At 38.3% G+C, this 25104-nt stretch overlaps 1 protein-coding gene across 3 annotated transcripts in view; it reads left to right on the top strand.

Annotated features, from left to right (window-relative positions):
- Positions 1-25104, top strand: part of dlgap2b (DLG associated protein 2b) — a 141759-nt gene that overhangs the window by 35631 nt on the left and 81024 nt on the right. For all 3 annotated transcript variants that reach the window (XM_089118480.1, XM_089118479.1, XM_039650202.2), the window contains exons 2-3: positions 6573-7720; positions 22629-22834. In XM_089118480.1, coding sequence (XP_088974606.1) covers positions 6644-7720; positions 22629-22834 — 1283 coding nt within the window. In that variant the 5' untranslated portion in view covers positions 6573-6643. The remainder of the gene's footprint in view (positions 1-6572; positions 7721-22628; positions 22835-25104) is intronic.

The raw sequence follows: 25104 nt of genomic DNA, 5'->3' as shown, positions 1-25104 counted from the left end.
TTTGGAAGCCTTACTATTTTGAATGTTTTTGAAAGAAGTTTCTTACACTCTTGAAGCCTGCATTTATTTGATTATGTTCTGAAATATTATTACAATTTAAAATGATGTAAAATTATAAATAGTTAAATGACTTTAAAATACAATGTATTTCTTGGATGCAAAGCGGAATTTTCATCAGCCATTAAAATCATTCTATTCTGTTTTATTATGTTGGAAACAGTTTTGCTGCTGCTTAATATTTGTTTGGAACCGGCCGTGACTAGTGCCACAGTAAAGTAGCTCACGAAGATGAATGGCTCAAAAGGAAACAGTCTTTAATATAATCCACAGATGACCACAGGATAAGCTCAGGGGAAAACACAACCACGTTACATACGAGACGCAAAACAGACTAAACTGAGTGCTTGAATACACACAGAAATCGTTAAAGTAACACATTACATTCGATTACAATGAATTAGCTATAGGCATATAAAATAACTATAAACAGTCTACAGTCATTGCCATAATTAATCATCAATGAAAATTAAAAACAGGTTTATTTCAAAAACATTGTTTGACAAATTAATAAGGTGTTACATCGCAGGTGGCTTGGAAGACGTGAGTAATAGTATCCATTTTGCAACACGAACTGGAGGTAAGCAACAGTAATTTGTAGCTAGTTTGAACTGCAGAACTTAAAGATCTCCCTCTTTTCATTTTTATTTTAATTTTATTTTTGCTGCAGATGAAATGGTTAAACTTCTGTTTTCGCGCAGGCGCAGTGAGGTGAAAAAACACTGAGTTTAGGGCAACGAGTCAGAATTCGGCTCAAAATCGGATGAAAATTGCAGTGTATGCCCGACACTTTTTTTCAGGATTTGAATGAATAGAATGAATATTGATGAATAAAAAGTTAAAAAGAACCGCATTTATTCAAAATAGAAACTTTTCTAAGAATATAACTCTTCACTATCACTTTTTATCAATTGACACAATATTAATCAATTATATAGTATATATAATAATAAAATAATACATTTCTTTAAAAAAAGAAAAAAAAAACAATACCGACCCCCAAACTAGTATAAGTGCATAATGTTAAAAAAGATTTCTATTTTAAATAAAAGCGGGGTTTTTTTTCTTCTTTTTTTTTTATAAATGAATCCTGGAAAAAGTATAACAGGTTATAACAAATACTGAGCAGAAACACAACTTTTCCAAAATTATCTTTGCATCACAGAAATAAATTATATTTTAAAGTATATTAAAATAGAAATACATTGTTTTAAATTGTAATAATGTTTTACAATATTACTGTTTTTTTCTTTGTTTTTGATCAAATAAATGTGGGCTTTATGAGACAGACACACACACATATATACGCATATATGTATGTACATTATTTAGTATTATTTGGAACACCTGTTCAATTTCTCATTAATGTAATTATCTAATCAACCAATCACATGGCAGTTGCTTCAATGCATTTAGGGGTGTGTTCCTGGTCAAGACAATCTCCTGAACTCCAAACTGAATGTCAGAATGGGAAAGAAAGGTGATATAAGCAATTTCGAGGGCAGCATTGTTGTTGGTGCCAGACGGGCCGGTCTGGGTATTTCACAGTCTGCTCAGTTACTGGGATTTTTGAATGGTGTGAAAAGGGAAAAACATCCAGTATGCGGCAGTCCTGTGGGTGAAAATACCTTGTTGATGCTAGAGGTCAGAGGAGAATGGGCCGACTGATTCAAGCTGATACAAGAGCAACTTTGACTGAAATAACCACTCGTTACAACCGAGGTATGCAGCAAAGCATTTGTGAAGCCACAACACACACAACCTTGAGGCGGATGGGCTACAACAGCAGAAGACCCCACCGGGTACCACTCATCTCCACTATAATTAGGAAAAAGAGGCTACAATTTGTAAGAGCTCACCAAAATTGGACAGTTGAAGACTGGAAAACTGTTGCCTGGTCTGATGAGTCTCGATTTCTGTTGAGACATTCAGATGATAGAGTCAGAATTTGGCGTAAACAGAATGAGAACATGGATCCATCATGCCTTGTTACCACTGTGCAGGCTGGTGGTGGTGGTGTAATGGTGAGGGGGATGTTTTCTTGGCCCACTTTAGGCTACGCCCTACCTGAGCATTGTTTCTGACCATGTCCATCCCTTTATGGCCACCATGTACCCATCCTCTGATGGCTACTTCCAGCAGGATAATGCTTATCACAAAGCTAGAATCATTTCGAATTGGTTTCTTGAACAAGACAAGACAATGACTCTGTAATAAAATGGCCCCCATAGTCACCAGATCTCAACCCAATAGAGCATCTTTGGGATGTGGTAGAATAGGAGCTTCGTGTCCTGGATGTGCATCCCACAAATCTCCATCAACTGCAAGATGGGCCAACATTTCTAAAGAATGCTTTCAGCACCTTGTTGAATCAATGCCACAAAGAATAAGGCAGTTCTAAAGGTGAAAGGGGGTCACACCGCAGTATAAATTGTATACAGCAATAATTCATATACCTGTACCTAATCTTTGACATCTTTTTTTTTTCTTGGACCACACAAATCAAATTAACCCTCATTGCTCAGGTAGTGAGTGACCCTGAATGCATCATATTGTGTAATTGTGTATCAGGTGAGATGCTACATGCGAGATTACAGGCTTCTCCTTCTTTGACTCATTTAGTTGCCACAGCAACCACATGTTCTTTTCCTGTAGCAATGTGTTGTAAAAATAGAGAAACGGGAAATGTTGGGAAGGTTGCATAAACCTAACTGGGATAGTTTTTCCTCAAACTTGTGGGCTAATTTGGCTTGGGAGCTCAGTAATAGTTTTCCATCAAGTCTCATTTACTCCCCCCTAAACTCATTGGCCTCATGAGCTCTTTAGCACACAGATGGCTTGTATTCCGATTTGAAATATACAGATGTAAAAACTGGAATAATAAATGCTTCTTCATTGAAATACAGGAAAGGCTGTGAACAGCAGTCCTGCTGTGAATTACTGTCATCCTTGTGTAACAAACTCTAAAATCAGCTTTTCATGGTCAGAGTCCTCAGCAATGGTTACCATGACAACTCTGTGTTATATCTCATTCTCTTTGATATACTGCAATGGATTATAGTCCCTAGGCATTATGTAAGAGGAGATTTAGCGCTAAAGGTGTTTCCTGCTCTGATTTCTCCTCTGACACATCGTATCTTCTTCTTCTTTTTTATCTTTAATTTGTCTTTTACTAGTATTAGCTGTTATAATGTGAACAAAAGGTTTGGATGATGCTACATTAGTTCTGTCTGTTTGTGTTTCTCTTCACACTGAACAAATTGAAACGACTGTCATTTTAGAGTGCATTTTGTTATTGATCTAATCGAAAATTATCTTTTCCGGCTTTCTGTTCAGTTTCTCTAAAAGCAAATAACACTCCCCATAGAATTTTTAAATGTATTAGTAATTTTTGTGTAATTTAGTATAATTAGAATTTTGTTAAGTTGGTCCAAGGCATACATTTTCAGTGCATCCTGCCACTGTAAACCAGAGTAAGTTGACAACCCCCCCAAAATCGAGGTAATCAATTACATAAAATAATTTAAGTTGAGAAATTCAAAGTTTAAGTAAGCAGAACTGGCAGATTATGCTGCACTCATACATTTTAATTGCTCTTAACTTATAATGCTTGGAAGCTTGGCTGGCTTTTAACTTGCTTGATCAATAACTGCTAACTTGCTAATGTGTATCATTATGCTTTGAAGGCATTAGCTTAGCATATCAATTGCTGAAAGTGTACAGTGACATTAAACGGAAATCTGTTCTCAAACCAAGCTCATGCTTCACTCTTCACCATGATGGTAACTGCCCAAAAACCCTTCTGAATTAGCATAGCAAAACATTAAACACTGCTACATCTCCCACTTAACATTAATCTTGCACAAAAAAAACCCAAAAAAACATGGTGCGTCACTTAATTTTAGCATTTACTCTTCCTTTTGTCATTGCAAAGCATCTTGGGAAATAGAAATCCCAGTCCAGTTTTAGTTATATGTGTTTGTCTAAATTAAATGAAACAATTTCATAAAACTCAAAACAATAAGATAATTCTGATTACTTAAAATGTCTCAGTTTTGTGAACTCAAAGAAAAAGAAAGTTGTAAATACTCATAAAAGTTAATTTGATTGAATTTAATTAAAGTTTACCTACTCAAACCATTTAATTGATTTACAGTTACCCCTTTTCCACCAAAAAAAAGAACTGGTTCGGAACTGGTGCTGGTTCAAAGTTGGTTCGGAGTTGGTTCAACTTGCGAACCGCTTCAGAACCTATTTGTTTTTCCACTGACTAGAGCGCCCAGGGAACGACGTTGTTACGTCACTGTGTACGTCGCCATAGGTCTTAGCTAGAAACGCTTGCAAATACAACATTACTTTCGGATTATCAAAATGCTTTGGTGGAAAAGGGGCTAGTGTGATGTCGGTTCCTCACACAAAGCTGTAATATGGCTTCAGAAGACTCCACAACAAACCACCCACCCCAACATTTCTCTTTGTAAAGAGACTGCAACAGATCTGGAGGTGTGGTGTAGTGGTTAAAATTGAACCGTTAGACAGAAGACTGCAGATTTGAGCCCCAATCCATGTTTGTAAGTCATCACCATCGTGCCCTTGAGCAAGACATTTAACCTGGTCCCTTTAATGCATGTGCTGTTGTGACTAAGCTACAAATATGGGCTTTCCTGTGAGTTCAAGGCATCACTTTTCAGTATTTTATGATTGTTCATTCAATTCAGGCAATCAGGTTTTCCAAATGTTACATCAGACAAATGCAAACCCTTTTCTCTCTTGTGATCATCATTCTTTCGAAAGAATTGAAAGAAGATTCCTTTACTGTCAACATTAGTTAACCTCACACTCATAACTTAGAAAATATAATTGAATGCAAAGAGAGAGATGTTTCCTGCTGGATCCCTTCAGTCAGAACAAAGGGAGTCTAATACTATCACTATGAATAGTTTTTGTGTGTTTTAATGGGACAACCTATACCATTGTGTTTTTTAGACATGGTTTCATGATAGTGTAAAGTAAGGAGGTGTATAATATATAGACATTCCCATTCATTTCAAATCCAGTGGGCTGGATGGTGCATGCAGTCATGGAAGTACATGTTTGGAAATTCTTCTAAAAATCAGCATCCTTAACGCTTTGAACATCATAGAAAGTCTGTGGAGAAAGGTATAGTACATCATACAATTGTAATAAACATCATATTCATATTTCACCCACTATGTTGCTAAATTTACCAGATTTTTTTTCCTGTCTTCTCTTGAGACTTCCCTGATACTCAGCATAGTTAATGATATGCTAAGGCCCGCCCACATGTTGACATGACATGAATGGTAACAATGTAGTTTGTGACGTAACACGTAAGAAACACCAGCAGTTTCAAACTGTGTTTTTGAGACTGTCTTTGGTTCACTGCAGTTTTAAGGAGTATACGTTTTATTTATATTAAAACAAATTTGCCCCGTTACAGTAATACAAAGAATGGGCAGATAATGTAGATGCACAAGAAACAGTGGCATTTAATATCAGTGGTTTAAAATAAAAATAGAAACGTCTCCATTTTCAAAGCAACTGCATGACTCTACTGTATATTCACAAGAAGTATAATGCATTAGATTACTTTTATGATTTTCAGATATTTTACGTTTTACAAGCAAATGACAGAATTGTTAGTTTATCCCCAGATGTTAAGCTTTAGGTAAAGTAAAAAAGAGAGGATTTTTTTGTTTTTCAGGATAAATGTGCTCGGGTCATTTTGCTTCACTGCATCGTACGGCACTGCTCAGCTTGCTACGCTTTTCCACTGCGTGGTACGTTTGGCATGATACGGCTCGTTTTGGCTCGGTTTCCTTTTCCACTGAGGTTTAGTGCCGCTTCAAAGTAGGTGGGATTATAGACTGATCATTATAGTGACATCATCTAGTACTCGGCTACCAACGAGGAACGTCTGCACCTTGTCTACTGAAACGATTCAGCCATTTCTTTGTTCAAGTTGCATGTGACGTCGTTTAAAGCAAGTTGTTTAAAAAAGATGTTTGAACAAATGATACTGCGGTGACTGTTGCTGTCAACAGGTTTGGTGTATTGTTTCCCAAATCCAATGACTCTGGTAGTAATGATTCTCTCAGACCAATCAGTGATCTGCAGTGTTTACACAAATAACATTTTAGTATTGGTACGGCACACCTCAACCAAGGTGGAACTATTTAATCGAGCTGTACCAAATCGTACCATGAAGTGGAAAAGCTCCAAAAAGTGAGCCGTACCGAACTGTACCATGCAGTGGAAAAGCTCCTAAAAGTGAGCCGTACCGAACTGTACCATGCAGTGGAAAAGCTCCTAAAAGTGAGCCGTACCGAACTGTACCATGAAGTGGAAAAGCTCCAAAAAGCGAGCCATACCGAACCGTACCATGCAGTGGAAGAGCGTCAATATGAAATGAGAGCGTGTTGGCCAGGTGTGAGTGTTTGATCAAATTCAACAAGTATAGTTTCTAATATTGAATGTCCTTCTCTTTATTCCAGACCAGCAGAGTTCCCCCTGGTCGCCATCCCGAAATTTCAATGTGGATAGTAGCCTCACTCCACCCAGGAACATGAAGGGCTTATCAGGTGGTCGCGCGCCGCACCATATTCCCACACTGCCCCCGTGTGGACTGGCGGAGTGCGAGCATCTCCATGACCTGCACGGCATGCATGTGTCCGATCTGCGCCACCACTACCTGCTCAGCCCCACGGAGACCTGCGCCATGGACTTCCATCACCGTCTTTCCCCGCGCAGCTCCATTCACTCCGATTGCATGATCATGTCCCCCATGGTGCTACCTTCCACTGCCCCCGCCGACCACCTTTCCAGCAGCACCTTTCCCAGAATGCACTACAGTTCACAGTACTACGACCCAGCTGCCCGGGAAGACTGTGCAGCCATCACCACCTCAGCCACATCTGCCGCCACCGCTGCCGCAACATCTGCCTCTTACCACGGCAGCAGCAAGAGCAACCGCATCCCCGCAAACCTGCTGGACCAGTTCGAAAAGCAGATTCCGCTTCATCGCGACGGCTTCCATACGCTGCAGTACCAACGCACATCCGCCGGAACTGGAGGGGAACAGCGCAGCGAGAGCCCCGGGCGTATACGACACCTGGTGCACTCTGTCCAGAAGCTCTTCACCAAGTCCCACTCACTCGAGGGATCGTCCAAGATGAATGGCACTAAAGGTGACAGTGGAGGTGGGGGAAGCCATCACCATCACCACGGCAATCATCACTCATCCAAGCACGGCAGCAAGCGCAGTAAAAGCAAGGAGCGCAGGCAACGGTCGGGGACGGGGGGCTGGTGGAGCTCGGATGACAACCTAGACAGCGACAGCACCTACCGCACAGCCAGCGCTTTGAGCCGCCACCATCACGAACACGCCGGTCACAGTTTCCCAGAATCCATGCACAGTCACTTTGGAGACCACTCGCTCAAAACCTCCAAAAGCAACAACGACGTCAAGTGTTCGGCCTGCGAATCCATGGCACCCGAGGGAAAGTTCATGAAGAGGAGTTCCTGGTCAACACTTACCGTCAGTCAGGCCAAAGAGGCCTATCGAAAGTCCTCCCTTAACCTGGAGAAGCCCATGATGCATCAGGACTTTAAACCATCATTCCGGTCTTCACACTACCTACAGGTGAGTCATGGATTTCTTCCTTTACAAGATTTCATGATGGTGCCACAACTGTTGTTCAGATATTAACCAATCATGATTTTGTGATATAATCACATTTATAATTAGTGTAACATGGTTTAGTTTAGTTTAGTTATTTTCTTATATTGCACATTTCTACTGCCTCAAGAGCAGCCCAAAGTGCTGTACAATTCCACCAATAAAACCAAACAGAAAATATACAGAACACAACAACATAAAATTTAAATATTTAGGTCTCTCTTGTATTCCATAGCCTAGGCCCAGCTATCGAAAACGCTCGGTCACCTTTCCGCTTGAGTCTGGACCGCGGCACCTGGAGCAATAATTTATCTGCCGATCTCAGATTCTTTGCTGGCTGGTGCAGAATAATAAGATCAGATAGGTAAGATGGTGCCAGATCGTTTAAAATTTTAAAAATGAATATTAAGATCTTAAAATCGATCTGAAATCTGATTGGTAGCCATTGAAGGGATTTTAGAATTGGGGTGATGCTATCACTCTTTCTCGAGCTGGTCAAAAGTCTAGCAGCAGCATTTTGAACCAGCTGCAATCGGTTCAATGTTCAATGGTGTAATGGGACATATTACCAGGGATAGGTAATTTGGATGTCTACACTGAAACGGAAATGCGGTGCAAACACTACACAACACAAAGCCACTCAAAATGTATCGGATGTTTAAATTACTGTTATGTGGAACAGGATTTTGGACCAATGAGATTTCACTCTGGGCTGGCGATCCACAAGCCCAAAACATACGCTATGCAAGTATTTCAATGCAGGGACTTATCACTACTCAAACACCATTTAGTACAGTGGGTCTCAACTCTGGCCCTTGAGGTCCACTTTCTTGCCTTGATCCTTGAACTTTGATCAAACTCACCGGCCTAGTATAGCATTCAGCAAATCCCGAAGACCTTGAAAACTTATTCAGGTATGTTTAAAAATGGACTCTGCAGGAAAGTAGACCTCAAGGTCCAGAGTTGAGATCCCATGATTTCATCCAGTTTCGCGGCACTTTCGAATTGATGCAATTGGTGCTACAGTGTAAGTGGTTATTAGCGTAAATTACTTATTTTACAGTCACTTTTCTCTATTAGGGGAATCACTGTTATGGCGAAGAAACAGTCTGATGATGATCTTGTCACGCAAATTAGTTTGATTAATGGCACATGCATTTGAAAGTAAGAAGGGGTGATTCATTGAGAATTACAGACATTTTGAAAATATACATTTCATCTAAAAAAAATGTAATAGTATTTTTGTGCATTTTTTTGTCTGTTTAGTCAACTTTCTTTTATCCAAACTGATTTGTGTGGCCCAAGATGCAATTTGATCTAGTAATTGATTATCAGGTGGTGTCTGGTGTTATTTTTTAAGGCCTGTGGGAACCATTGATGCCTAAGAATAGGGGATCAATACAAACATGATCCGTGATGTAGTGAAAGACTGCAGTCAAAATCATGTGATAGTGAGAAATTGTTTGATCAAATGAAAGCCATGATGTGAAACGGTTTTATTTTGTTTATAATGACAGAAAATCGATGTATTTACTTATTCACTGTAGGACTAATGTTTGTTAACTAGCAAGACAAATTCATCAAAAAAAAAAACGACTTAATAATGTGCAGTATGTGGTTACTGTTATTTAAAAATAGTAAGTGTACAGTATGTATTACAGGGATTGCTCACGCAGAAATTAAAATTTGCTGTTAATATACTCAGGTTAAGATGTAGTGGCTTTTATTATTCAGCAGAACAGTACAGAATATTTTGAGCTGAAACCGTGGTCCTTGATGATTCATATAATGCAAGTCAATGGCAAAACAAAATTAATACCCGTGGCTCCTGACGATACATTGAGGTCTTATGAAGTAAAAACGATCGTTCTGTGCAAGAAACTGAGCATAATTGACAACATTTTTACCTGTCATCCACAGCCTTGGCTAACGGTCCTGAACGTATTCACGGCAGTCTGTAGCGTGAACTTCCTGTTGAATTATGACGTAAACGCGGGAATTCAACCACTACTGAAGAAAAAAAAAACTCAACTTGTCTGATCGTAACATATTTTTTTTCATCAGCAAACACACACACAACAGACATATTGCAAATATTCACAAAATTGTATGTTAGGGTGTTGATCTCAATTTTCAACTGTGTTTCTCAGAAATTGCTTACTGCACCTTTAATAGTCAACCAATATACTGGCAAGGCTGATGTGTCTGCAGATATGTGTCATTTTTTAAATGAATGACATTGGGAAATAGGTTTCTGTTTGGCTGATAAGTTCTGGAAGCAGCACTTTTATTTTGACGGTGGAGAAAACAATCAGCATGTTTTTAATAATTTGGGAAAAAACACTACAAGGATACACAAAGATGCTATCCAAAGTATCATTCTTTTTATTTGACAGATTGTTTTCTCATCAAGTTAAATAAGTCAAATAGTGTGCTATTACATGCATCAGCTTTAAATCATCCACCCTTGCTCTCTAAGATATTGACATCGGCCATTAAAAATCCATGTCAGTCCATCACTAATTTCATTCTGATGATTTTAACAGATCTTCATGAAATCAACTTTCACACTGGAATGTAAGATCAATTCAAACACATTGCATGGTGGGATATAATTTCACACATTTGTGTTGCATACTGCTTCTGATTCTCATTCTGAATTATGGCATGGGGCAAACGTAGGTCATGCTGACTGCTACATGTTGTTATTCAGCTAATCAGTTCCTGACATCTAAATGACATCTTCCTCCTTGAAGCTTAATTATGGCATAAGTACCAGTAGACTCCTTGTACTGAGGAGCTGAGGACTACTTTGTACAAATCATCGTCAGCACATACTGTTCTACAGCATTGTCATATTTGCATAGGAAAAAAAACAAGGCCTTTTTTGACGACCTTATTAGAAACTGTCAGTGCTCAAGAGAGATGACAGCCTGGGTGAGTTTTGAGTGACATTTTAACTAGATACACTCACTAATTAACCATTCAGGAATAGCCATGAACTTCAGATTTGATCTCATTGTAATTCAGCTGTGTTCCAGTGTGTTTAGCCAACCAGACGGGAGTTTTGGCTTTGTGGGAATTTGAATCAAGTTGATGAAAAAGACGAACAAGCAAATCTTTATCTTATTTTCCTTTCCCATTGTCAACAAATTAGGCAATTGTTAGCTGGAAATATGACCACTTTTTCAACTAACAGCGCTCTGCCGTTCATTTACATGACAATGGCGTTGTCATGGCGAAAATGCAAACTTTTGAAAACAGTCTCAGTGTAAAAAATAAAAATGCGAATCTCTGAAAACGTTGAAATCATTCACATGCGTATTACTGTCTATATTGTCGACATCTACTGGAAATCAGTTTTGAGCATATCGTTGTCGTGTAAACGAACCCTTAATTAGCTATTTGCATCTATTTGATTTTTCAAAATGCATTTATTCGAATTCCATAGAATCAGCATACCGTGAATCTGTTCACTGTGAAAACAATAGGGTTGTTGCATAACAACGGAAAAAAGTATTTCCGGTTTGTCTGCGGTGGGCTGGAACACTTCCGGTCACTGCTTCCGTCAGTGGCACTCGCTACCTTAACCGACCGCTCAGTGTAGTGTAAAAAAAATAAAATAAAAACATGAGTCTTTTTGGTATTAAAACAGGTGTTGTACCGAATTCCGACTCGCGGACAAATCTCACGCCCCTTCGCGTGCACGCGCCTCTCACATAAATACGCTCTGAAGCGAGTTTGAATGCACTTACTTTGCCATATGCGTTTATCGATTGATTTTTTTACACAGCAAGCACCCAGATCCTGCATGAGAGCTGTCTACACTTACATAAATTAACCACAAATGTGGGCAAAAAGTTTTGATTTATTTTTAAAAAATACTTTGCTCGATCTGGGGTGCGTTTCCCGTACAACGAGTACGTTTCACTACCATAGTACGATGCATCGTTGGAAAAATCAACTAGCTAGTCATGACTGTTTCCCGAAACCCACTGTCGCAAAGTATCGTTCAACTACGTTGGTTTCGCACGTGGTGGAGTAATAACTACTTCTAATGAAACTGTTTGAGATCCAATTAACGCTAGATTTGTTTTATATAAATTACAGACATGTCATCTGAGGACTATTTCTAATTGTTCTCAGTTGTTCTGCTTTATTACCAGACTCAATATGTGGCTCGTTCTTATATATGGAGCGCGTTCGCACATGCGCACTTTTCAAACACGTTACTTCGAATATTTTGACAAACTAAAAGACGTAAATTCTATTTGTATGTATTCTAAATATAAGACACCGGTTGTACTGAATGTCAGCTTGCTCATTATGCTCAAGATAAGGATTTATTACCTCCAAATGTCATGCAATATAGAAACGATGCCTCTAACCACAGGTCGAGAGCTGTCGTTCAAACCACACAACTTTGCGATGCTGTTTGCGAATGTTCGTTGGAACGAACACCGAATCGTTGAACTATGCTGATAACGACGGAACTTGCGACCATAGTTGGCTAACGATGCTTTCGGAAAACGCACCCCTGAGCGGTACAAGACTTGGCTACTTTTCCTAAGTTTGCCTCCTGAACACACAATTTTTTTGACTCAATTTTACAATGTTAAGTGGGTGGAAAAAAAAAAATCTTGTATTTGGGTCAAAAATGGGCACCCATAGAAATGAATGGGACAAACTGTAATTTAGAGCATTCTAAAATAAGCCAAAATAAGACACCAGGTGACAACAGTCACTTCATCTTTAAGGCCAATTTATACTTCTGCGTCGGGTCCGCGCAGTTGGTACGGCATAGCATACGCACAGACCCATACTGCGTACCCTTCGCCGTAGCCTGACGCGCACCTCCTCAAAAATGTAACTACACATCGCAGCGGCGCGGACCGCAAGATCGTTGATTGGTCGGCTTGGTAGCATCGCATTTCCTCCTACACATTTCCGCACGTACCATCTCACGCATTTCCACACGTACCATCTCCTCCGATGTCTTCTCTCGTTTCTGCCTTTCAGTTTTAGTAATTTCACTAAAATTAACTGTTTTTCCACCTCAATAAGCTCCAACTCCAACATGATCTACTCTCTTTCAGTGGCTATTGCTTGTAGTAACCTAGCCGTGAGGAATCTAAACACAGTGGAACATTAAACCCCCCCGCCGCCAGCTAGCGTTTGGGAGCAGTACTGCAGAGCAACCAAGACCTGAACGCAGAAGTATAAATGCTCACAACCATAGATATCTATATAAAGGCTAGATGTCTCAAGGCGGAGTTTCTATCGTCATCACCGGTGGCCATCTTGTCACAGGTAAGCTGATGTAAAATGAGTGGTCAACACGAACACAAATACTCTTATCTCGTTGAAATCTTGACGGATTTACAAACGGTTTGGTTTCTTACAAACGAGGCTATAATTATCTGGATGATTATTTATTTATACACTTATTATTCATAAGTATGCTGTGTCATAACTACATCTCTGTCATTTATAACAAACCAAAACAAAAGCCAGGACCAATGCCGTAAGGGCTGTGTCATAGTGATGACGCTCGTGCCATCGCACGACTCTGATGCTCTCAAAGTTTGTGTTCGTCATCAACAAAGAAAGGACGAACAAATGTTTGGAACGAAGCAGAGACCAGGAGCTCCTCACTATCTGCGCTGAAGCTGAGATCGTTCACCAGTTTTGTGGAACTGTATGCGCGTGTACATGTTTTCGACACGTACGCTACACGTCTCATCCTGACGTCATGTGCCTTTCCGGGATTGTTACGGTTTGTGTGTGAACGCACTAACAGATTCCGGCAAATCACTGGCAGTGTGAATGAACCGAAATCAAACAATCCCGGGACAAATGCCAGGTCACATTATCCGTGTATTTTCCGGAATCTCTGTGAAAGGGGCTTTATTTAGGATTCTGTTTGTGTGTGTAATTTGGTCTTGGAAGCATTAAGCCTACTGTTTGATTGAATTATTTGAAGATGTTAGCATCTTGGCAAATCCGAGCACAGCTTGGGACATTATTGAGATCTGTTCTGAAACTCGAGGAGTCACGTGTGAGATCATCAGGATCTTCTTCCCAGCCCTACTGAAAAGACCAGATGAATTTCAGTGCTGGTTTGCTACTGGACTAGTTGGTTCGAGCCGCACAGCCGTGTTGTTCACCGCCAATATTTAGTATAGTCTTTTTTTTTTTTTTTGTGAAGGAAATTTAGGAAAGAAGAGTTCAAAGGTCTTGGGCTAAACATCACCCAGATTAATCATCTAGCTTCATCAATGTTAGCACAGCTCTGTCCCTTTGAAACTTCATTTTCTCAACTTCCTTATCAACTCCAACCCCTGGAGACATTTCTATCTCCCAGCAAATAGAGTAAGCAAGAACATTTCGAGAAAGGACCTGAACTCAATTTGAATTCGCAATGATAGCATGCAATCTCACATTGAGTGGAAATGTTTAAAAGTATTCTGCAGGCCTCGTTTCTCCATCTGATGGTTTTATCTGGTTTTGATTCCTCTAATCCTGCTCTTGAGTGGAGTTATATCTCTCTCTGCACTTCCTCACTGTCAGTGCAAAATGAACGTTCGCTTACAGTATATGAGTGTGTTGTCTGTAGCGCCTCCTTGTGGTAGAGTAATGTAACCCCCTGCTAACAGAGAAGAATCATAAAGAGAACATCCCATGTGAAAAAGAAGTGTGCATAAATGTGCACTTGTAGTGTACTTCAAATCCTAAAAGTATATTAAAAAAAAAAACATGTATTTGCAGGGAACATAATATTAAAGGCCACTTAAAGGGATAGTTCACCCAAAAATTAAGAGTCTGTCATCATTTACTCACCCTCATATTTTGAAGAATGTTGGTAGCAAAACAGTTGATGGACCCCCATTGACTTCTATAGTCTGAAAGAAGAAGAAGAAGAAGAAGAAAAAAAAATTGCAATGGCTATACTGTCAACTGTTTGATTACCAACATTCTTCAGAATATATTATTTCATGTTCAGCAGAAGAAAGAAATTCAGTATATTTACCCATATTTCAAAAACAATACAATTAATTATGAAATTACATATAAAGATGCGTAAAGGGATACTTCAGGATTTAGCATTAAGCTTTGTATTAGTAGGAAACCTGTAGTATTCCCTCATACCCCCCTGATTTATGTATATTTTGTCTGGAAAAAATCCTCTGATGATGCAAAAATCGGTAATATCGTAACGAATAGAAATAACCTTAAAAAATGTATGGTTCTCTGCATCTTTCCGTCTCTTATCCATAACATTAGTTACTTTTTAAACACGAAAATCGCATTCAGCATGACACGCAAGCGGTTGCTGTGGTAATGAACAACCTGCTTGTTAAAGCGAATGTGTACTCCTGTATCGGAGGCAAAATTACTAAATATGCAGCGCAAGTTATATTTCTAACTCCGAATAATTAGCCAATGAACCAGTTATGAAATCTTCAAGGCTGTGCTGGTTGCATTTGAGGTAACATGGTCATGGGGTTTTTCTGATTTAGCTTGAGACCGGTAGCCTCAGTAGTAGTCGTTACTCCTTCATTTCTTGTTTTTACATTTTGAATAAATCCCTCCACCGCGTAACCCCTTTTGCCTCGATCTGGATGATATTGCGGAGGTATTGCTCCAAAAAAGGTCACTGACACGCACAAGAATACCCTTTGCCGTCATGGCAATCTATCGCGCTGGTCGTGTTTAACTATTTGTTTGACGGACGTAGCAACAGGGGGGCGGGGCTCGGCAAAATGCTAATTCAGGTGATTTTTCAGCATTTTTCAAATATTGCCAGTGGGTGGAGTCAGGCTCTGACCAGGGGTTTAGTTACCCTTTAACTATGCACTCTGTTACCGGTAGGCGTGGCCTCCTAGGGCATCAAAGCAAGTGCATTCTGGGAGTTTGTGTCTTTTCACATAAGCAAAAAATACATTTTCCCGCTTTTACTAAAAATGATTTCACATTTCTTCTACATAAATGACCCATTTTAAAAACGCATGCATCTTTCCAGAGGTGAAGTATCCCTTTAAGTCCGACTTAAGGGGGTCAGAAAAGCACTCTTTAGTTCAAACTTGGTTGCCTTGGTTGTTGGAAATTAAAGAGTTTGGTGTATTATGATAATTATGATAGTATACTGCAACTTTAGAGAACTTTCCTCCCTGTTTAGTGGAACAAAACAGCAAAAATAACTTTGAACTTCACACAGTTTGTGACATTGCACAGATACATGCATCAAGACAGTATAGGCCAAAAACTGGAGAAAGGGTGCTGGTAATGTTGAAATTATGATTATTGTTATTAATAAAGACATACCAGATATAATAAAAACTGAGTAAAAACTGATATGACACTGTTGAACGTGAAATGAAGCATATGCTTATGAAAAGAGATAGACACAATCAGAGATAGAACTGGGAACCTGTTGTCTCTGATGCTCTGCTGAGGAGATGAATGCTATTCTCATGACACTGTCTAGACATTGTCTTTGATTTTATCATAGTGATGTGGTTCAGAATCCAGTCACAGAGAACATTAAACTGCCACAGAATACTATTTTCAATATTTATATGAAATATATATTTGCCAAAACAAGATTTAGTCGGTTTCCAAAAATGAGGTTGATATTTCAAAAAATGAGCTTTCAGTAAGATTTTTTTTGGCCTCGCTTTCAAAAGTTTACACTTGATGAAATTTGTTTCCCATTCATTTCCAATGTGGTCATTTTTGGCCACGGGGAGTACAAGTGTGACTATAATTTTCAGTATCATTCAAGCATCTTGAATTATGTCCAAATTTGTGTGTGTGTTCAAATAGCAAGTTTCAAAACCTTTACCAAGTTTCGTACCATTCCGATTAAGTAAATAATAATAATACGATTATATTTAAAAAAAAAAAAACATTTTTCTGTCGAAAATGACAGAAGTGCATCAGAGGATTAAGGTAAATAATTTTTTTCCCACCGTAAAATCCTTTTTAACATGCATACAGATTACGTCTCATGTCTGTACTATTGAAAAAGTGAGTATTTTAATGTTTATGAATCAGTCCCATTCACTTCCATTTTAATTGTCTCACTTCAAGTAGATATTCGTTTTTAGTTTCTTTGTCTGTTTATTTATTTCAAGAAAAGGAGGGAAAAGTGGAAATAAGAGTGGAGAACATGGTTTAAGACTATCTTCTTAGTTCATTTAGATTGAGAAGTATAGCCAAATGTCCAATTGGATGAATTGCTTACTCTGTAACAATAGCCTGTCAATTTCAACCAATTTGATCCATTTAGGCTGATTTGTGACCCAGTGGTGTACAATAAGCAATATCAATTGTTATATGCAATAAATTAATGATCTGTTATGGGAGGTCATTGTGTGTTTTTGCATGGCTAGAAACTGGTATTGACCAACCAGAAGCCAGGACCAGAGCTATACATTTTATATTTCACAACATTAAGCACATCAATTAAATGCTCATCATGTCCTCTTGTTGCAGTGTTGTATTTGTGTCGCCGTCTTATGCAATATTTTGAAATCTACATTGTTACTCAACAATACAAACAACAGTATGATGCATAATGTAATGACTGATGCGTTTTATGTCTCTACCAGTTCATAGAAATATTTACTTGGATACATGTTTATATCTATTTTGTATTTGATGGTTTTGATTTCACCTTGTATCTAGATTGCAGGATTTTTCTTTGGACCCCCATTCGGACACAGGGCTTTTAACCTGTGTGTGTTCTCATGTTTCTAGAGAATTTAGTAAATTTCAAGCGGCACACATTACATGCATTTACAGTGGCAACAAGTTTGTGAACCATCTGAAAATATCTGGATTTCTGCATTGATTGCTAGTAACATGTACTCAGATATTTTTTATAACTCACAATTAGATACTGTAAACTCAATCTGACTAGACGAATAACACAAAAACAATTTAATTTTCTTCTTTTTTTATACATTGAGTAATTATTCGCAGTGCATGGTGGAGAAAGAATACATGGAACCTTCAGTTTATTAACTTGAACTTGAACCAAACATTTGTGTAGCTGTACTACAAGTAACTTTGCAACTACATGTCAACCTATCAACCTTATAATCTAACTAATACTCTAATGAGAGTTAGTTGGCATGTAGGCCCTAGGTGCAACATTATTTATACTAAAAAGAAAGTTTAAAAGAGACCACCAAGATCAGACCACATTTTAGATGTAATAAATGGAGACAATCACAGGGTTCACAAACATATTCATTCTTCTATATTCCTTGCTGAATTACATTTTCATGGAGTTCTCGCAGTTGTTTTCCTTTTAATAAATTGTTCTGATTGCCTCCGGTATAAACAATCTCTATTTCTCATGTGAAGTCTTGGCTGCACTGTTACATATGCACGCTGTTTTAATTCATTTGTGGTTGCTATGGCTACATCCTACACAATTTTATAACACCATCTCCCTTGAAAACAAAACTGGAGGTGTTAACAAATGTTGTGTTCAGACGTAGGAGATTTTTTTTAAAGGTTAAGAGGTCTTTAGGTTCGCTGACCCATTTTTTTCTCACTGCAGATTTACTGCCAATAAGCTCGAGTACAGTCATTCTGTTATGCCATTGTTCTGCTTTAAATCATATTTTACGTTAGGGAACTGACTATGGCCAGAATTCGACATTTAAAATGAGCCATTTGCTACGGTAACAGTTTGCGTGTATTCTGTGAGTTAGCGTGTAATCTGGCTCGCAACATTTCCTGATTCTGTTCCTACTCTCTCTCACACCGTTTTCTACTGTTTTTCTCTTTACTTTTCTGTAAATAAAAGTGTCTACAGTAAAAAAAATAACTAAATGTGAATTAAAGGTAAGCCATGCTTTTCATAAACCCTTTTTGTTACTCTCTTCACATCCTGATAAATGTCCCACTTGCACTTGTTCATATAATGATAGTGAATAGCATTTTTTTTTTTTTTTTTTTTTTTTAAAGCTTGATGCTGGTCGCCATTCACTGCCATTATATAAAGACCAGCGTAAGAGGGACATTTTTTTTTAAAAAAATCTCATTTTGTGGTCTGAAAAAGAAAGAAGGGCTATCCCCTTCCCCTATGTATTGTTCTATAAGTACTCTTTTTTTAAAAAAAGTATGTATTCACAGGGGGTGTAAACGATAAATATGAATGGCAACAATTTAACATGCTTGGTGATAGCTATTTTTATCCATGTGGGTTTTTTTTTGAAGTAAGTTCCATTGTAAAATGTTATCATAAACAGCCATTTTTTGTGTGCATAAGCTCTTAGGAGTGACAACCTTCTGCATTGTGTATGTACTAAACTTAATAAAATTACATATCAGCTCCAGCATGAATCACTGCCATCATAAAGCATGAGATTTATCACAGGCAAAAATATTATTTTATATTGATGTCACCCTGAGAAACAATTACTGTCCTCAAGAGAACTGTGTGCTTCGTCTTGTCATTTATACAGTATCACTTTATATTCTCTTTAAACCTGCATAATACAACCATGCTGAATCTCAGTCTATTTATTGAGATGAATGCTATTGATCTCTTCTAGAATAGAAAAGTCGTAATGTATTTATACGATTAAATTAGTCCAAAATAAACAAGTCTATCTGTAATTACTACCAAGAGACGGCAAGATAAGCTTCTGTGGGATCCGTGTTTTGAGCTCTTCATAACCTCTTGCTAATTGGCCTCTGTTTTTGGAGGGATATTTGAGAGCCACATGAAAATAAAATGACTCAAATATCATTTTATTAATGAGGAAAAATGGACAAATAAACCATTTTCAGAATGTCTAAAAATGTAATTAAAACTAAAAGATTAATTAACTAAAATTACTTCATGTTGTTATACATACATTAAAGGCCATTGCACACTGAGTCCGAAATTCGCATCCGAAATGTTCGCACGTAAAAAAAAAAATTCGACCTCACGTTATGTCAGTCACGCTTGCACACCGCCTCCGAAACTTTTGACCGTCATAAAATTAATTGGATCGGGTTCGATTTTCTGCGTTTTTCGCATCCAGAGCCAGCATTTTGAGAGGTCTTTTGACAATTCAGGGCCGGGGGGAGCTCGTCCTCAAATCATTGCATATGCGCCGTGCTTTCAGTTTCGGTTTTCAATTCGATCAAGTGTTTATGTTCTCTTCTCTATATTGGATTATGAAATGAATAAACCTCCCCTTTCAATCAGATTGAAATTTAGGATCGAATAAGGTGTGATCGAGCAGCCTATTCGATAACTAATGTATTATTTGGGCACAATACACAATAATAACAGCCTAGCTGTTCTGTCTGCCCATCACTTCCAGCGGGCCACGCGCGGGTGTGTGTGTGTCCATACCTGGTCCATACCAGACACACTGCCAGTCTCCGTTCAGAATCGATTGGTTCACGGAAATTGGTGGTCTTGTTTTTAATATGTGGCTCCAGAATCGCTAGCAAAGCATCAAACTGTCCCACTGACATTCTGAGGTAATAATTTTGAATCGCTCAGGATAAATTCGCAACTCCTTGATATGGAACTCTCCTTCCTCTCGGTGCAATTTCAGGATTGGATTGACGTAATATGTTCTCTTTCTTCTCTTTTCAATAAGAGGGAGGGCAAAAATCATCCAGTCACTGCTTGACGAATCCATTTGGTATTTTTGCGTTTTTTCCCGCAAAGGTTTAATAAATACGCAACGGACTCGGTGTGCAAGGTTTCTATGCGTGACGAATTTTGATGCCCATTGGGATTTCCTGGAATGACCTGTGTTTTCAACTTCTGTGGTGCATATTTGGCTTTGTGAGAGCGCTCTCTGGCTTTTACTAATGAGCATTTACTACTGATAACAGAGCCGTGCTGCACTGACAAGCCGCGCATAAAATAATCGCAGCCTTTGCCAAATCGTGTGCTATTTATTTTCAATAATGGTGCAGCCCTATATAAAACGGTGTCACTCGGAAGATGGCCTGTAACATTTTTATGAATTCTAACAATACATGAACACGAGCAAACATGAACGGCGCTTGGGACAACTGACTGGCTAGCGGTGCATTGTCACAAAAGTTTAAGCCTTTTCAATATTAAAAACTCAAAATTTCATTACTCCTGTGTTGTCTGGAAAGTTTTGGGCACGCAATCATCTGAAATGCTCACCCAGAAATCCACAACTAAACTGAGCTCTCTTTCATGTCTTCTTGCACTTGAGCGGACAAATTCACAACAAATTATGCCAAAAAATAGCACGTATCCTAGTAAACATAGTTGGTTATGTCATAAGTGTACGTAAACAGTTGAGTAACTAAACACACGTCTACAGTAACAGTATATCAGATTCTATAGTGACAGAAGCCTAATATTCCTGCTGCTCTGTTTTTAATGTGAATCAAAAAAAAAATCACTCACTGCTCTTGACTGAGTAACTTTTGTAACTTTAATAAGGATTCATTAATAAGGAAGTTTAAATATAGTGAAGACTACGCAGTTATTTTACATTTGCTCATTTCTGTACCTGAAAACTACTGTCAGACCTACCTGAAAAACACTGTTTATTTAATTTGTATCTTTGTTATATTGTATTTATTTGTACTTTTGCTTGTAATTTGATTATTTGTTTTTATTTTACTACTGACCGTGTACTTACAATTTATATTTATATGAGTCTAGTAGTTTTAGCTGTGGTATTACATTGTAATAGAGAATTGTGAATTCTCACTGGTATCTAAAGTTTTGGGGTCATTACCGTTTCATTGCCGGTAAAAGAGACTGTATTTTTGGCAGGCACATTTTCTGAAGTCACCAGCCAGGTGAGGTTTAGGCCCTGGGTGTACCTGGGGTGCGTTTCCCGTACAACGACGTAGTTCGCTGCTTCACTACCATAGTAATGCATCGTTGGAGAAATCAACTAGCTAGTCACGACTGTTTCCCGAAATCCATTGTCGCAAAGTATCGTTCAACCACGTTGGTTTCGCACGTGATGGAGTAACAACTACTTTTAATGAAACTGTTTGAGATCCAATTAACGCTAGAATTTTTTAATATAAATTACAAACATGTAATCTGAGGACTATTTCTAATTGTTCTCCGTTGTTATGCTTTATTACCAGAATCAATATTTGGCTCGTTCTTACATAGTAGAGCACATTCGCACATGCGCACTCTTCAAACACGTTACTTCAAATCTTTTGAAAAACTAAAAGACGTAAATTGCATTTGTATGTATTCTAAATATAAAAGGCACCGGTTGTACTGAATGTCAACTTGCTTATTTTGCTCAAGATAAGAATTGATTACGTCCAAAAGTATTGCAATATAGAAACGATGCCTCTAACCACTGGTCGAGAGCTGTCGTTCAAACCACACAACTTTGCGATGCTGTTTGCGAATGTTCGTTGGAACGATGGTTTCAGGAAACACAGACTTGTTGAACTACGCTGATATCGACAGAACTTGCGACCATGCAACCTTATTCCTCTGCTCCAAGGTCCAGTGTAATCTTTTGGTTCATCAGTGTACATATAGACACAATTAAATAAATAATCTATCAAATCATTTTTAAAAGCAACTTTTGAACTGATTTTCTTAATCCAGGCACCAACTACTACTAACTTTCTTACAAATTTTAAATCAATTATTTGTACATTTAATTACATCATTTTAAATGCATGCATTTTTATACTTGCCAATAATGAAGCCACTGGGACTTCTGGGAGTTCCTGGAATTCATGATAGTTGCATTGGCGGAAAGTGTTGCAGCTGGTGGGATTAACGAACAGCTTGATGTGATGTGTGATGAAAGGTGCGGCGTCCTCTCGCTCTGTGTGCGAGTACAGGCTTTGATGGTGTGTGTTTGTTTATCTGCAGGTGCCTCAGGATGAGTGGGGGGGTTATCCAGGGGAGGAGGAGATTCCATGCCGCCGGATGCGGAGCAGTAGTTACGTCAAAGCCATGGGAGATGAGGATAGCGGTGAGTCTGATACCAGCCCCAAGACGTCACCTCAGAAGATTGTGCGGTCCGACGCCCTTGTCCTCAAATCTGCCTTGCAGAGGCCACATATAGACACCCAAAGGTAAGTCTGATTCGATTTTTATTGTTCTCATTTTCTACGCTGCGTTGTGCACACACTGACTGCCTGCCTGTTGTTTATCTATCTTTCTTTTCTTCTTCTCGGTTTTAGAAGCTTGAGCTCTTTCCAGGTGTGTTTGCAGAAGCACTGTTTAGAATTAGCTGGTTTTCTCTAGTTTTAAAGGGTAGATGTTGGTGTCTGATGGGCCGAGTATGTTGTATATGTTAAATATTGCATATTATGTTTGTACCTCAGATCTTGTTTGTGGTTCTGGTACATGATCTGTTTGGGATCTTGGTGGTTTAGAATATGAAGTGCAATATGGAGGGGTGGGATTGTTTTGTAACAAACAGTTGGATCAGATTGCTTTATTGTACAATGTACATCATCTGCTTACGCTTTTGATATATATGTTTCAGTTCACATGCTTCTCTTAACATCTGCTTCTTTTATATTATTTTAACTTGTTGTGTTGTCATCAGCATATATTTTATTTCTTTTAGCCCTGGGAACACACTGTCTGCATACAGTACATACATTATAGTAGAGAATATGTACAAATATGTAGTAAAGAATGGTATAAGTAATTGACACGCAATTATTATTTACATTGAGTTGTTTAGATCATCATACTTTTTATATCATAGTTATTATTTATATGATGGATTTTCTGTCATAAAAATATTTAAAAAATCCATTTTAAAGAGCATTGCAGAAATATTATGATTAGTTGTTGTTAGTCCAGACATAAGACTTAAGTCCATCTGCAATGTCTTCAGTGACTCTTTTGACACTACCGGTAACAAATTTGGAATCATTAGGATTTTTTATGTTTTTGAAAGAATTCTCTTATACTCAGCATAATAAGAAATTGGAGTAATTGGAGTAATGAAAAAAAAAAAAGAATATTTATATATAGATATATTAGATATACAGTATATCTGTTATTTATCAACTCTAGAATTCCTTTAATTTGATTTACTATGGACAAAAAAATGCATAATAATAATCGAGATATAATACTTTTTTTTATGTTAAGGTGACTATAGATAAATGGTTTATTTAGGGATGCAATAACAATGTTTGGCTAATACCTATACTGATTTTAGCAAACGACTAAAAGGAAATCAGAATTTTCTTAGTTTACATATGTAGCCTGGTTCCCTAAGAGGGGAATATGTGTCATGGTTTGGAAACTTTGGGAACACTTTGTGTGAGCCAGTGTCTGAAGCATGTGTCTATACACACCAAACATATATGGACGTTTTGACGTAGTGCACCGCATCCCCAAGACCATAAATACACTAAGTATTTTTGAGCAAATAAATGCACTTTTGGTGAGCATAAGAGACTTTAAACATTAAAAAACATTTAAAATTTAAAACATTTTAACATTAAAAAAAAATCTGAAATTGTTCTAAACTTTTGACCGGTAGAGTATAGACCCCTTTTGCGCCGAAGTCACAGTTACGTCACGGCGCTAGCTGGAGGCAAAACTAAAATGTGAAAACTGCAGGCGGCCAATGCAAAACAGCACAGATTCGGCTACATAATAAGGAGCTTTAATAATTGTTATTATTATTAAATGTCATCTTGTTGTGTTGTTTGGTGCAAGAATTGATGAAAAATGAATATGCTGTATCTGGAACTTTTATTTCTAGAAAATATTCACATCATTAAAATCGCACTGTAATGTCACTCTTTACATTGTCGTGGTCTCGGCGCTGGCTCGGCAGAACTGCGGATCATACACACAAGTCTTGTACAGGACCATATAGGCATCTAAAGATTTATATGCCCTCAGTTTCTCTTTACGATCGGTTTCTCTGTAAGTGTATAAGTCAGGCCACTCAACCGAGGTAACGTATGTTAATCCTGTCAGATCGTCCATGCATTGAGTGAGCGTGTAGGCGGCTACGGGTCGGCCAATCTGGTTCCGTCCGTTAAAAATAACTTTTGAAAATAACAATCGCGGTCCTGGACACTGAGTAACCTTACACATTAAGATAATATTGGATTTTCTCCAGTCATTGTTAAAAAACAAGCTAACAATCCTTGCTAACTAGCGTTAGTGAAGCGGCCGGATGGATCTTTCTGCCTCCACCTAAGCTCCGCCCACAAAAAAACGTCACCATGTTTACCAACTGTAAAAGGGTCTATACAGAAGCTGTAGCTGGAGATGTTTAAAATTGGACCAGCCAAAGCACTCAAGCATCATAGCAAACCAGAATGTTTTAACAACCGTGTGGCAACTCCCTGGCAACCAGCCACAA

This window comes from Pimephales promelas, chromosome 13 (genome assembly GCF_988280905.1).
Source record: "Pimephales promelas chromosome 13, fPimPro1.hap1.1, whole genome shotgun sequence".
Taxonomy (NCBI): Eukaryota; Metazoa; Chordata; class Actinopteri; order Cypriniformes; family Leuciscidae; genus Pimephales; species Pimephales promelas.
Note: the sequence above shows the minus strand (reverse complement) of the source record. Positions and strands in the feature narration are given on the sequence as shown.